The 15,728-nt window shown below is 41.5% G+C and overlaps 1 protein-coding gene across 2 annotated transcripts in view; it reads left to right on the top strand.

Annotated features, from left to right (window-relative positions):
* Positions 1-15,519, top strand: part of LOC112265329 (dual specificity testis-specific protein kinase 1) — a 46,197-nt gene extending 30,678 nt beyond the window's left edge. For both annotated transcript variants that reach the window (XM_042331419.1, XM_042331420.1), the window contains 4 exons: positions 5,655-5,828; positions 6,061-6,144; positions 6,386-6,472; positions 14,784-15,519. In XM_042331419.1, coding sequence (XP_042187353.1) covers positions 5,655-5,828; positions 6,061-6,144; positions 6,386-6,472; positions 14,784-14,900 — 462 coding nt within the window. In that variant the 3' untranslated portion in view covers positions 14,901-15,519. The remainder of the gene's footprint in view (positions 1-5,654; positions 5,829-6,060; positions 6,145-6,385; positions 6,473-14,783) is intronic.
* The last annotated feature ends 209 nt before the right edge of the window (positions 15,520-15,728 follow it).

Raw genomic sequence — 15,728 nt, 5'->3', positions numbered from 1 at the left:
GGTCACGTCCATAGATACAGAACAAAAAGACTGAACGACTGGGTCGCGTCCATAGATACAGAACAAAAAGACTGAACGAATGGGTCGCGTCCATAGATACAGAACAAAAAGACTGAACGACTGGGTCGCGTCCATAGATACAGAACAAAAAGACTTAACGACTGGGTCGCGTCCATAGATACAGAACAAAAAGACTGAACGACTGGGTCGCGTCCATAGATACAGAACAAAAAGACTTAACGACTGGGTCGCGTCCATAGATACAGAACAAAAAGACTGAACGACTGGGTCGCGTCCATAGATACAGAACAAAAAGACTGAACGACTGGGTCGTGTCCATAGATACAGAACAAAAAGACTGAACGAATGGGTCGCGTCCATAGATACAGAACAAAAAGACTGAACGACTGGGTTGCGTCCATAGATACAGAACAAAAAGACTGAACGACTGGGTTGCGTCCATAGATACAGAACAAAAAGACTGAACGACTGGGTCGCGTCCATAGATACAGAACAAAAAGACTTAACGACTGGGTCGCGTCCATAGATACAGAACAAAAAGACTGAACGACTGGCTTGCGTCCATAGATACAGAACAAAAAGACTGAACGACTGGGTCGCGTCCATAGATACAGAACAAAAAGACTGAACGACTGGGTTGCGTCCATAGATACAGAACAAAAAGACTTAACGACTGGGTCACGTCCATAGATACAGAACAAAAAGACTGAACGACTGGGTCGCGTCCATAGATACAGAACAAAAAGACTGAATGACTGGGTCGCGTCCATAGATACAGAACAAAAAGACTGAACGACTGGGTCGCGTCCATAGATACAGAACAAAAAGACTGAACGACTGGGTCGGATACAGAACAAAAAGACTGAACGACTGGGTCCCATAGATACAGAACAAAAAGACTGAACGACTGGGTCGCGTCCATAGATACAGAACAAAAAGACTGAACGACTGGGTCGCGTCCATAGATACAGAACAAAAGACTGAACGACTGGGTCGCGTCCATAGATACAGAACAAAAAGACTGAACGAATGGGTCGCGTCCATAGATACAGAACAAAAAGACTAAATGACTATAGATACAGAACAAAAAGACTGAACGAATGGGTCGCGTCCATAGATACAGAACAAAAAGACTAAATGACTGGGTCGCGTCCATAGATACAGAACAAAAAGACTGAACGAATGGGTCGCGTCCATAGATACAGAACAAAAAGACTGAACGACTGGGTCGCGTCCATAGATACAGAACAAAAAGACTGAACGACTGGGTCGATAGATACAGAACAAAAAGACTGAACGACTGGGTCGCGTCCATAGATACAGAACAAAAAGACTGAACGAATGGGTCATAGATACAGAACAAAAAGACTGAACGACTGGGTCGCGTCAATAGATACAGAACAAAAAGACTGAACGACTGGGTCGCGTCCATAGATACAGAACAAAAAGACTGAACGACTGGGTCGCGTCCATAGATACAGAACAAAAAGACTGAACGACTGGGTCGCGTCCATAGATACAGAACAAAAAGACTGAACGACTGGGTCGCGTCCATAGATACAGAACAAAAAGACTGAACGACTGGGTCGCGTCCATAGATACAGAACAAAAAGACTGAACGACTGGGTCCGTCCATAGATACAGAACAAAAAGACTGAACGACTGGGTCGCGTCCATAGATACAGAACAAAAAGACTGAACGAATGGGTCGCGTCCATAGATACAGAACAAAAAGACTGAACGACTGGGTCGCGTCCATAGATACAGAACAAAAAGACTGAACGAATGGGTCGCGTCCATAGATACAGAACAAAAAGACTGAACGACTGGGTCGCGTCCATAGATACAGAACAAAAAGACTGAACGACTGGGTCGCGTCCATAGATACAGAACAAAAAGACTGAATGACTGGGTCGCGTCTCTAGCAACCGAAACGATAGAACAAACGACCAGCCGACTTGGGTAGCAACCCAAGATTTGTGTCGGGACTATATATTGTGGAAGGATTACATATTATTAATATATTTATCAAAATAAAGTTTTTAAGGAAAATATGCCAATCATTAATTGAATATGTTGGTAACCTGTTGTATAAAGTGATAATGCTCTCGAAGCCGGTGCCAATAAATCCTCCAAGTCCAAACACCGGCTTCGAGGGCATTATCACGTCACAGCCTATATGGCCAATTTATAGACTACTTTATCATGATTTAATACAACAAAGTGTTGTTTAAATGCTGATTGCTTTATGTCCCTATCAGCTTGTTGTTTCACACTGACAGATGTTTCACAATGTATTTCTTTGTAGGCTATAGCCTAAATAATTCATTTTCGTTCTTTCTTAGTCACCCTGTCTGGCTCTGGACCTATTTAGAGTGTTTATATGCCGTTTAATATGACATGTAGCCTAATTGAAATGATGTGCGGTTCCTACATTCACCTTTTCATGTTTATTCAAATGCTTTCAATTCAAATCATATGGTTTGGTTTCAATAGTTCAAAAACAAATGGTAGGTTCAGGTTCACAAAAGAAGATGTGTGTTGGTTAAATTGGGATTTTAATGAATGGAGCGAATTTGGGGTAGCAGTTTTTTTCCCCTTGTGAGGGCAGAGTTTTTAGTGGAGCGGTTGGAAAGGATGTGGAGCACCAAAGTGGTCCATGAGCAATGAACAGGATTTACAACCGCTCAACTCCAACCGCTCAACTCCAACTGCTCAACTCTGTCCACATACTCTGAGTAGAAGGGACCTAACATACAGTATGTATGTTCATTACAACAAAAATTCTAGGAACTTCAATTGTTAGTGTCAAAAGTTCACAAAACAGTTAAGTATTTACAACTTAAAAAGAGAAACATATGAGTGGCAATGTCACTTCATTACTTTAAGTATTTAACATTGCAATACTTTGAGTTGGGTTACTCAAGATTGTAGTCAACGGGTTTCCACTAAAAATGTAGTTATCAGAACTAATTACTTTTTACAATGTAGTGTATGTACACTGTCCAGTACATTATATATGCATTTGACTCAAGCTGCCCACAAGGTGGCAGTGTTTAGTAAAACATGTTTTAAAAGACTACTGGTATGTAGGACTGTTTCTGACATCTTTTCTCCTGGGATTAAGTGTTTTACGTGGGTGCTTCTGTCCTGTGTGAGTCATATCCTCCTGACATTGTTTGGATAAATATGCCTTCATTCAACAATAGCTTCACTGTTGTCTTTTCGCTTCTACCCGTCAGCCTGCCTGCCTGTCTCTCTGCCTGCCTGTCTCTCTGCCTGCCTGTCTCTTTTCCTGACTCTCTCTCTATCTTTGCCTGCCTGTCTCTCTGCCTGCCTGTCTGTCTCTCTGCCTGCTCGACTTATGTAACCGCTCCACTACCTCTGTCTTCTAGAATAGCTCACCCACTCTCACTGAGCTCATCCAGCCCACTGGTGCTCTCTCCACACCTACAGTAAAGCACCTACTATTCATGTGATTGTACTATAGCAATGTTAGACTGCTCTCTGGTGGTAAGAAAATAACACAAATGCTTTGAGTGGCAGTACTACTGTTGAATGAATTAATTGTAAAATGTATAAATTACCAGTCAAAGGTTTGGACACACCTACTCATTCCAGGGTTTTTCTTATTTTTGAAGACATCAAAACTATGATGTTTTTAATTTGATTTATTTCACCTTTATTTAACCAGGTAGGCCAGTTGAGAACAAGTTCTCATTTACAACTGCAACCTGGCCAAGATAAAGCAAAGCAGTGCGACACAAAAAACAACAGAGTTACACTTGGAATAAACAAACATACAGTCAATAACACATAAGGGAGGTAAGGCAATAAATAGGCCATAGTGGCAAAATAATTCAAATTTAGCAATAAAACACTGGAGTGATATATGTGCAGAAGATGAATGTGTAAGTAGAGATATGGGTGCAAAGGAGCAAAAAAATAAATAACAGTATGGGGATGAGGCAGTTGGATGGGCTATTTACAGATGTGCTATGTACAGGTGCAGTGATCTGTGAGCTGCTCTGACAGCTGGTGTTTGAAGTTAGAGAGGGAGATATGAGTCTCCAGCTTCAGTGATTTTTGCAATTTGTTCCAGTCATTGGCAGCAGAGAACTGGGAGGAACGGCAGCCAAATGAGGAATTGGCTTTGGGGGTGACCAGTGAAATATACCTGCTGGAGCAGGTGCTACGGGTGGGTGCTGCTATGGTGACCAGTGAGCTGAGATAAGGCGGGGCTTTACCTAGCAAATACTTATAGATGACCTGGAGCCAGTGGGTTTGGCGACGAATATGAAGCGAGGGCCAGCCATCAAGAGCATACAGGTCGCAGTGGTGGGTATAATCATGTATTAACCAAAACAAATGTATTTTATATATTTTAGATTCATCAAAGTAGCCACCCTTTGCCTTGATGACAGCTTTGCACACTCTTGGCATTCTCTCAACCACCTTCACCTGGAATGCTTTTCCAACAGTCTTGGAGGAGTTCCCACATATGCTGAGCACTTGTTGGCTGCTTTTCCTTCACTCATCCCAAACCATCTCAATTGGGTTGGGTTCGGGTGATTGTGGAGGCCAGGTCATCTGATGCAGCACTCCATCACTCTCCTTCCTGGTCAAATAGCCCTTACACAGCCTGGAGGTGTGTCGGGTCATTGTCCTGTTGAAAAACAAATGATAGGCACACTAAGCGCAAACCAGATGGATGGCGTGTCGCTGCAGAATGCTGTGGTAGCCATGCTGGTTAAGTGTGCCTTGAATTCTAAATAAATCACAGACAGTGTCATCAGCACAGCACCCCCACATCATCACACTTTCTCCTCCATGCTTCACGGTGGGAACCACACATGCAGAGATCGTCTGTTCACCTACTCTCCGTTTAACAAAGACACTGTTGTTGGAACCAAAAATTTCAAATTTGGACTCATCAGACCAAATTGCAGATTTCCACCTGTCTAATGTCCATTGCTCGTGTTTCTTGGCCAACGCAAATCTCTTCTTATTATTGGTGTCCTTTAGTAGTAGATTCTTTGCAGCAATTCGACCATGAAGGCCTGATTCACGCAGTCTCCTCTGAACAGTTGATGTTGAGATGTGTCTGTTACTGAAACTCTGTGAAGCATTTATTTGGGCTGCCATCTGAGGTGCAGTTAATTACCGATTTCTCAGGCTGGTAACTCTAATGAACTTATCCTCTGCAGCAGAGGTATCTCTGGGTCTTCCTTTCCTGTGGCGGTCCTCATGAGAGCCAGTTTCATCATAGTGCTTGATGGTTTTTGCATCTGCATTTGAAGAAACTTTCAAAGTTCTTGAAATTTTCCGGATTGACTGACCTTCATGTCTTAACGTAATGATGGACTTTTGTTTTTCTTTGCTTATTTGAGCTGTTCTTGCCATAATATGGACTTGGTCTTTTACCAAATAGAGCTATCTTCTGTATACCACCCCTACCTTGTACCTACCACCCCTACCACTTTTTTTGGTTCCTACATGATTCCATATGTGTTATTATTCTACAATGTAGAACATTTTCAAAATAAAGAAAAACCCTGGAATGAGTAGGTGTGTTAAATCTTTTGACTGTTACTGTATATACTTACATGATTTGTATATGTCTGACTCTTCAGAACTGTCTGATCCGTGTGACGGCACGGGGCAGGGAGGCCCTAGTCACAGACTTTGGCCTGGCCAGAGAGGTGGTGGAGCTGCCGGTTAAAGACCCAGAGAGGAAGCTCTCCCTGGTGGGATCTGCCTTCTGGATGGCCCCGGAGATGCTGCGTGGGGAACCCTACGATCGCAAGGTAAGGATACGTCACCAAGACCCTTCATTTGAGTAAATAGCCTTGCCTGAGTCAAAACTGACCATAGATCAGGAGGCCCACAACGCCTCTGAGTTTGAGAAGATGTGGTCAAAAATACTTTGGGTAGAAAGTTAGAGAGCTTTGTCATATCTTAGTATCCTAGTAGTTGGAACACAGCTCATCGTTGGTTAGCTCTCTGTATGACAGACATGTGATTCTGTGTTGTCACCAGGTGGATGTATTTTCCTTTGGAATTATGCTCTGTGAAATACTGGCAAGGATCCCTGCTGACCCAGAGATTCTACCAAGAACCCAGGTAAAGCTCTACTCTGTATTTACGTTATATACGACTACACAGATCCAGGTTTTCTACCATGTGTGAATGCTCTGCCATGCAACTTGTGTGAAATCTCTGCCATGGACCATGTGTGAAATCTCTGGCATATGGACCATGTGTGAAATCTCTGGCATATGGACCATGTGTGAAATCTCTGGCATATGGACCATGTGTGAAAGCTCAGCCCTATTAACCGTGTGTGTGTGTGTGTGTTTGACAGGACTATGGCCTGGATGTGAGTGCATTTAGGGAGCTGGTGGGCGGGTGTCCTCAGCGGGTGTTGGAGCTGGCAGCCAGCTGCTGTCTGGTGAGTACATACAGTATACTTTAAAGTACAGTTCATACAGAAAACGTTACAGCATAGTTCATACAGTATACCTTACATTCTGTTGAGTGCATACAGTACAGTATACTTTACAGTACAGTTCATACAGTATATGTTACAGTACAATTCATATAGTATACTTTACAGTACAATGCATATAGTATAATTTACAGTATAGTCCCATGCACTATACTTTACAGTATATACAGTATACTTTACAGTTTGGTGAGTAGATATATTACAGTATACTTTACAGTACAATTCATACAGTATCCTTTACAGTACAGTTCATACAGCATACTTTACAGTACAGTTCATGCAGTATTATTTACAGTCTGATGAGTAGATATAGTAAAATTTACTTTGCAGTACAGTTCATACATTATACCTTACAGTATAGTTCATGCAGTATACTTTACAGTACAGTTCATACAGTATAATTTACAGTCTCGTGAGTAGCTACAGTCCAGTATACATTACAGTACAGTTCGTGGTTGCCCACAGCCGGATGAAGGTATATTTTTGCTCTATACACTTGGTAGCACGAACTTGTTGAGGATAGGGGGCAGTATTTTCACTTTGGATGAATTGCGTGCCCATAGTAAACTGCATCCTACTCTGTCCTAGATTGCTAATATATGCATATTATTATTACTATTGAATAGAAAACACTCTGAAGTTTCTAAAACTGTTTGAATTATGTCTGTGAGTATAACAGAACTCATAGGGCAGGCAATCTTCCAAACAGGAAGTGAAATTTTGAATACATGTCTAATTCAAGTCATCGCCTATCCACTTCCAAATAAGATATGGATCTGGTAGCACTTCCTACGCCTTCCAGTAGATGTCCTCATTCAGTAGAACGTGGAATGGAGCTTCTGGTGTGAACTTTGACCGAATGGGAGGGGAAATAGTCACTGTCCCGACAGAATGCAATTTCCCTGTGAGGCATTTTCTGTGGGTGCCACCGTCGTTCCATTTGGCTGCAGCTGAAAACGTATGATCCGGTTGGAACGTTATTGGATATATATATATATGAAAATAACATCCTGAAGATTGATTCTCTACTTAGTTTGACCAGTTTATTCGACCTGGAATATATATTTTTTAAGTTTTCGTGCGAGTTGTCCTGGACCAGCGTCAGCATTTGGGCACATGAGCTGAAAGTGGTAGCAAATGCAGCTAATTGGACACTAGTATTGGACATTATGGAACAAAACAACAATTTATTGTGGAACTAGGACTCCTTGCACTGCATTCTGATGAAAGATCATCAAAGGTAAGGGAATATTAATGATGTAATTTAGTATTTCTGTTGACTCCAACATGGCGGAGAAATACTTTTACGTCTGAGCGCTGTCTCAGATTATTGCATGGTAGGCTTTTACCATAATGTTTTTTTTAAATCTGACACAGCGGTTGCATTAAGAACCAGTGTATCTTTAATTATATGTAGAACATGTATCTTTAGTCAAAGTTTATTATGAGTATTTCTGTTATTTGGCGTAGCTTTCTATAATTCCTCCGGATATTTTGGAGGCATTTCTGAACATGGCGTCAATGTAAACCGAGATTTGTGGATATAAATATGCATATTATCGAACAAAACATAAGTGTATTGTGTAACATGTCATATGAATGTGATCTGATGAAGATTTTCAAAAGGTTAGTGATTCATTTTATCTCTAATCCTGCTTTTGGGACTCTATCTTTGGCTGAAAAAAATGGCTGCGATTTTCCTTTGATTTGGTGGTGGTCTAACATAAATATATTTTTAAAATATACTTTAAAAATCGGACATGATGCGTAGATGAACAAGATGTTTATCTTTCATTTGAGGTAATGGACTTGTTAATGTGTGAAAGTTAAATATTTCTAAAGAATATTTTTTGAATTCCCTGCGCCACCTTTTCAGCTGAATGGGGGGGGTGGGGGGGGGGTGGAGTTCCCCTCGGGGATCGCCTTGCCATAACAGGTTTTAAGGTGTGTGAGTTTACTTTTTTCTTACAGCCTGGTGACCAATAGAGAGCCCTAGCTGTGTGTAAACTTAAAGTGGCAATCAGTAGTTTAAACAATAGCCGCCCCATCCCTGTTTTGATAAAAAGCTGAGGGATAGGGCTGGAGGAATGTAACCAGTCTCAAATTCATAGACAGAGCTATGGATGCAAGGAATGACCATACATGATATTCAAATTATAGTTTTAACAATGTTTTGTGGTGTTTGTTTACATTTACTTTGTTTACAAACATTAGCGTGAAACAAGCTTATATTTTGGTTCTGATGGGGTACGACAGTTGAACTAAGCTCATGAGGCATTTATAAGTTATATTCTTCAAGAATCAATAGGTACATTTAATTAATTCAGAAGTCCAAGAATGGATGAAGCAACTGCAGATTGCTACTTTAACACAACATGAAATGGAACGTCAAAATATATTGGTCTCTGGTCTGATGCCAGACTTACTCCATCAGAAGTAGTTGTCCAGGGCCATTATTCACAAAGGCCCCAGTTCCGACCTGAGTGAAGTGTGCACTTTTCTCTATATGTGTACTCTGACCTTGAACATAAGCATAAAAATAGCATGCATGTTCATGGTTAACCCGCTATTCATTCTAGCTGGAGATCTAAGAAATGAGGGTGTGGTAGAGGTGTGTCTATAGATAAGCTGGATTCTGACCTTGATTTAATTCCCTCATAAATCCAACACCGTTGCGTGTGAGGAAACCAGGGAAAAATGCAGGGCGGCAAATTCAAATAAAATAAATTCAAATAAAATCAAACTTTCATTAAATCACACATGTAAGATACTAAATTAAAGCTACACTCGTGGTGAATCCAGCCAAGATGTCAGATTTTAAAAAGGCTTTTCGGCGAAAGCATAAGAAGCTATTATCTGATGATAGCACAACAGTAAACAAAGAGGGTAGCATATTTCAACCCTGCAGGCGCTACACAGAACACAGAAATAAAATATAAAACATGCCTTACCTTTGACAAGCTTCTTTTGTTGGCACTCCAATGTGTCCCATAAACATCACAATTGGTCCTTTTGTTCGATTAATTCCGTCCATATCCAAAATGTCCATTTATTTGGCGCGTTTGATCCAGAAAAAAACAGCTTCCAAATTGCGCAACGTCACTACAAAATATTTCAAAAGTTCCCTATAAACTTTGCCAAACATTTCAAACTACTGTTGTAATACAACTTTAGGTATTTTTAAACGTTAATAACCGATCAAATTGAAGATGGGTCTATCTGTGTTCAATTCAGGAAGACAACAAACCAAGCTACTTTTCAAGTCTTGCGCAACTCTCAACATTGTTACGCAGTTCCTAGATGGCCTTACTTCTTCATTGCACAAAGGAATAACCTCAACCAAATTCCAAAGACTGGTGACATCCAGTGGGAGCGGTAGGAACTGAAAACAAGTTCCTAAGAAATATTGTTTCCAAATGAGAATCCACTGAACAGACAGAGACATAAAAAAAAGAAATCTGAACGGTTAGTCCTCTGGGTTTTGCCTGCTACATAAGTTCTGTTATACTCACAGACATGATTCGAATAGTTTTAGAAACTTCACAGTGTTTTCTATCCAAATCTACTAATAATATGCATATCTTATATTCCTGGCATGAGTAGCAGGAAGTTGAAATTGGGCACGCTATTTATCCAAAAGTGAAAATACTGCCACCTATACCTTAAGAAGTTTTAAGGGGAAAATGGACGAATTGCGGGCACAATCACAGTATGTATATTACTACACGGAGGCCTGTGTTATGGCCTTTTCTGAAACTTGGCTGTCGGAGGCGGTGCCCGACTTTGAAGTCACCACTGACGGATGCACTATTACTCAGATGGACAGAGACAATGAAGCTACTGGCAAGGAGCCCGGAGGGGGAGTCTGTGTTATGATAGATGGTGTAAAACAATGATTGTCAGGAATAAAATCTGCACTCCTGATATAGAAATACTGTCAGTGTCACTACGCCCCTTCTACCTCCTCCGTGAATTCACCATGCTTTTTCTGACTGTTGTTTATATCCATGCGAGAGCAAACAGTGTCAATGCAGACATCATTTTCAACCCACTGAAGAGCTTGATGCGATTTCCCCTGATGCGCCCAAATTCTTCATGGGGGTTTAGCTGCACTCTCAAGCTCACTTTGAATACTTACACCCAGTATGTGACTTGTCTAACAAGGAAAAATAAGATCATTGACTTATGTTATGACTCAGTCTCCAAAGCGTATTCATCCTTGGCCAGACCTCCACTGGGTGGATCAGATCATAACACTGTTTATCTACGACCAACTTATAGACAGTAACTCAAAAGGGAGAAGGTGGTGGAAAAACAGATACAGGTGTGGGACAATGACAGTATTGATCAATTGCAGGGATGCTTTGATTGTACCACCTGGAGTGGATTTGAAGAATCATCAGCTGACCTGAACGAGTTGACTGATATCTGGCTATTTTGAATTCGGTGTTGATTTGGTGATCCCCAAAAAACATGTAAGATATTTCCTAACAACAAACTATGGGTGACCAAATAATTGAAAGTGGTGCTTAACAAAAAGAAACAAGTGTTTTCCTCCGGGGATCTACTCAAAAGAAAATATGTACAGAGAGGTGAACAAAGGGATAAACTGGCGAGATGCCAGTACAAGGATAAGGTGCAACAGATAATATCACAGGGAGACTCTCCAGTACAATGATAAGGTGAAAGAGATACGGTCACAGGAAGACTCTCCAGTACAAGGATAAGGTGCAACAGATAATATCACAGGGAGACTCTCCACTACAAGGATATGGTGCAACAGATAATATCACAGGGAGACTCTCCACTACAAGGATAAGGTGCAACAGATAATATCACAGGGAGACTCTCCAGTACAAGGATAAGGTGCAACAGATAATATCACAGGGAGACTCTCCAGTACAAGGATAAGGTGCAACAGATAATATCACAGGGAGACTCTCCAGTACAAGGATAAGGTGCAACAGATAATATCACAGGGAGACTCTCCAGTACAAGGATATGGTGCAACAGATAATATCACAGGGAGACTCTCCACTACAAGGATAAGGTGCAACAGATAATATCACAGGGAGACTCTCCAGTACAAGGATAAGGTGCAACAGATAATATCACAGGGAGACTCTCCACTACAAGGATAAGGTGCAACAGATAATATCACAGGGAGACTCTCCAGTACAAGGATATGGTGCAACAGATAATATCACAGGGAGACTCTCCACTACAAGGATAAGGTGCAACAGATAATATCACAGGGAGACTCTCCAGTACAAGGATAAGATGAAAGAGATACGGCCACAGGAAGACTCTCCAGTACAAGGATAAGGTGCAACAGATAATATCACAGGGAGACTCTCCAGTACAAGGATAAGGTGAAAGAGATAGGTCACAGGAAGACTCTCCAGTACAAGGATAAGGTGCAACAGATAATATCACAGGGAGACTCTCCACTACAAGGACAAGGTTAAAAAGATACGGTCACAGGAAGACTCTCCAGTACAAGGATAAGGTGAAAGAGATATGGTCACAGGGAGACTCTCCAGTACAAGGATAAGGTGCAACAGATAATATCACAGGGAGACTCTCCAGTACAAGGATAAGGTGCAACGGATAATATCACAGGGAGACTCTCCACTACAAGGATAAGGTGCAACAGATAATATCACAGGGAGACTCTCCAGTATAAGGATAAGGTGCAACAGATAATATCACAGGGAGACTCTCCAGTACAAGGATAAGGTGCAACAGATAATATCACAGGGAGGCTCTTGGTCTGCCTGGTTGTGCATTAAGAATATGGCAAACACCCCTTTCAAATGTAGGCAATGTATCGATTCCTGCCTAGACGAGAGGGTGTGCCTCTCTACAGCCAATGAACTAAACAAGTTCTTCACCCGCTTTGAAACAGGTGGCTCCCCCGGCCTGTCTGCAGGAGGATGTCATGGCAACCGAGAAAATCTATTGTTGTACCTGTCCCAAAAACCTCTCATCCATCTGTATCAAATGATTACAGACCTGTAGCTCTTAGCTCTTGATGAAATCTCTTGAAAAGGTCATCAAGGCATAATCAACACCACCAGACACCTTCTTGACCGCCTCCAATTTGCATACCGGTCAGAGAGAGGGACAGATGACGCCATCCTCTCTTACATATAGTGTACATGCATTTGTAGGGCAGTAAAACCCATGTGCGTATTATGTTTGCAGATTTCTCCTTTGCATTTAACACAATCCATTGGTCCTCACGGACAGACTGAGAGGAGACTTGGTACTTGATGCTATGCTTATCACATGGATCACCAACTTCCTAACTGAAGTTGGTGATCCTCTCAGTAGGTTACGAGTTGGCAACACACTCTCTGAGGTGTGCATTACTCCAGTTTGAACCCCACACGGCAGTGTTCTTTCAACAGTACAATACATACTGTATACAGACAGCTGCCAGAGCCGGTTCCCGCTGCCAGAGCCGGTTCAAATTGTGCAGTAATTTGGGACATGTAGCCTATTTGAATCATTATGGAACTTAGACCACACGTAGAAGGTTAACCTTTCTGGTGCAGGCGTTCCGCTAGCGGAAGCCCTCGACAACATTCCTCCGAAAAGGCAGCATGCGAAATTCTATTTTTTTTGTTGAAATATGTAACTTTCACACATTAACAAGTCCAATACAGCAAATGAAAGATAAACTTCTTGTTAATTTACCCATCGTGTCCGATTTCAAAAAGGCTTTACAGCGAAAGCACAACATGATTATGTTAGGTCAGAGCCAAGTCACAAAAACACACAGCCATTTTTCCAGACAAAGATAGGAGTCACAGAAAGCAGAAATATAGATAAAATTAATCACTAACCTTTGATGATCTTCATCAGATGACACTCATAGGACATCATGTTACACAATACATGTATGTTTTGTTCGATAATTTATATTAAAAAATCTCAGTTTACATTGCATATTTATATTAAAAATCCAGTGATTTTGGAGATCTCAGTTTACATTGATAAGAGATACGCACAGAATTATGTGCAGTAATGTTTTGATTCCAAAACATCCAGAGAAATTTTGTTGAGACAAAACTTCAATAATGTTCCAAATCCCAGTTCGAAGAATTGTCTATGGAAAAGCACTGGAACGAGAGCTAACTCTGTCGGGACCGCGTGTCACGAGCCTGAGACACTCTGCCAGGCCACTGACTCATTCAGCTCCCTTCCCCCCTCCTTTATAGCAGATGCCTGAAACAAGTTTCTAAAGATGGTTGACATCTAGTGGAAGCCTGTGTATTCGGTAAGCCAAGCTTTGAAAAACTACAAACCTCAGATTTCCCACTTCCTGGTTGGATTTTTCTCAGGTTTTCGCCAGCCATATGAGTTCTGTTATACTCACAGACATCATTGAAACAGTTTTAGAAACTTCATAGTGTTTGCTATCCAATACTAATAATAATATGCATATATTATATATGCTATTCATCCAAAAGTGAAAATGCTGCCCTCTATCCCAAACAGGTTAAACGGTTCACGACGACTGACCATAACAACTACTGAGAAGTGCGTAGGAAAGGCTTGTGTAGGAAAGGCATTTCCTAAACCGGAATCATACCCAAAGCGTCTTAGGGTGGAAATGTTGATCTAGGATCAGGTCCTCCCTGTCCAAATCATATTTAGTTTTATATTAAAAACAGAACTGATCCAATATACTGTGATAGAAAAATTTCATATTTACCTGATTTGTTAGATATTTGATGATATACTTAACTAAACAGTAAGACAATTACATATCTGTGTGAACTGAGAGGAGCCTAAAGCCTACAGCTGGCATTCCATAGATAAGATGTGGTGGGTGTAACAGAGATAGAGAGAGCCTGGAGGAACAGAACAAAACCCTCATCATCCTTGCATCTGGAAAATAACACCAGAGACAGATGACCACAGGAGATGAACCCAATCTATATGCGAGGGCTGGAACCAACCATGACTAAGCATTCTTGGTATCAGCTATATAAGAAACAGCATTTTTTGTAAAGGTTAGGCTGCTCGGCCCAACAGTCAAGAGTGTTGGGCTGACTAGTCTCATTATTGCAATAATTTATCGATATTGAATAAAGATGATTGTTTGAAGAAATGTCAAAGTCTCTCTCAGTGCTGACATTTCCATGACAATACGCACTCCTACTCTGAGTCGCTTTGTGAACAGTTACATTTAAACCCCAAACAAGGCCAAGTACTGATTCTTATGTTTTCTCTGTGTGTTCAGATGGAGTCCTTCAGGAGACCAGCATTCACAGAGCTGCTGGATGAACTGGGGGAGATCGCTGAGACTCTGGAACCGCCCCCTAACCCGCCCCCTAACTCAGAGCTGACTACTGGGTGAGCTACCTGGGTTGGCCGAAGCCCCACCCACCCATCTATCCTGAGGAGAACTGGAGGATTTGGGACTTGTATATGGGCTCAATCCCAAATGGCACCTTATTCCTTATATAGTGTACTATGTTTTACCAGAGCCTTGTGCTCTGGTCAAAAGTAGTGCACTATATAGGGAATAGGGTACCATTTGGGAAGCAACAATAGACAGTTGCACAGGGGCAGGGGCACAACACTTCACCAGGATGACCTCTCTACAGGGGCTGACCTCTCTGTTTGTGCCTGCCTACACTGCACCTGAACTGCACCTACAGATGTGTCGGGGGGTAGCTCCACAGTTTTCAAGTGAGACCCTGGTGGAATAATGGATGGAATAGACAGTATGTATCTTGAAGAGAGGGTTTCTTTGGAAGGTTTCTTTGGAAGCTTTATTTGACCAGTTCACACACTTTGTGTACAGGTGATAGAAGTTGGGCATAATTTTGCTTAACGGCATGTCTTTCCTTAACTTACATTTTCTTAATCTTAATCTCATAAACTGCTTTTTTGTTTAAAGTTGTTGTTGTTGTTAATGTTTATGACAGTGTTTCGTGATGTAACTGATGATGATGAGGATAAACATGATGATGAGGAGGATGGTGATGGAGGATGATGGTGATGGAGGATGATGGTGATGGAGGGTGATGGTGATGGAGGGTGATGGTGATGGAGAGTGATACAGGATGATGGTGATGGAGGATGTTGGTGATGGAGGATGATGGTGATAGTGTTGGAGGAAGATGGTGATAGTGATGGAGGATGATGGTGATGGAGGAGGATGGTGATGAAAGAGGATGGT

The sequence above is a fragment of the Oncorhynchus tshawytscha genome, linkage group LG12 (genome assembly GCF_018296145.1).
Source record: "Oncorhynchus tshawytscha isolate Ot180627B linkage group LG12, Otsh_v2.0, whole genome shotgun sequence".
In the NCBI taxonomy this organism is placed as follows: domain Eukaryota; kingdom Metazoa; phylum Chordata; class Actinopteri; order Salmoniformes; family Salmonidae; genus Oncorhynchus; species Oncorhynchus tshawytscha.
The sequence above is the reverse complement of the archived record's forward strand: the minus strand, read 5'-3'. Positions and strand labels throughout refer to the sequence as shown.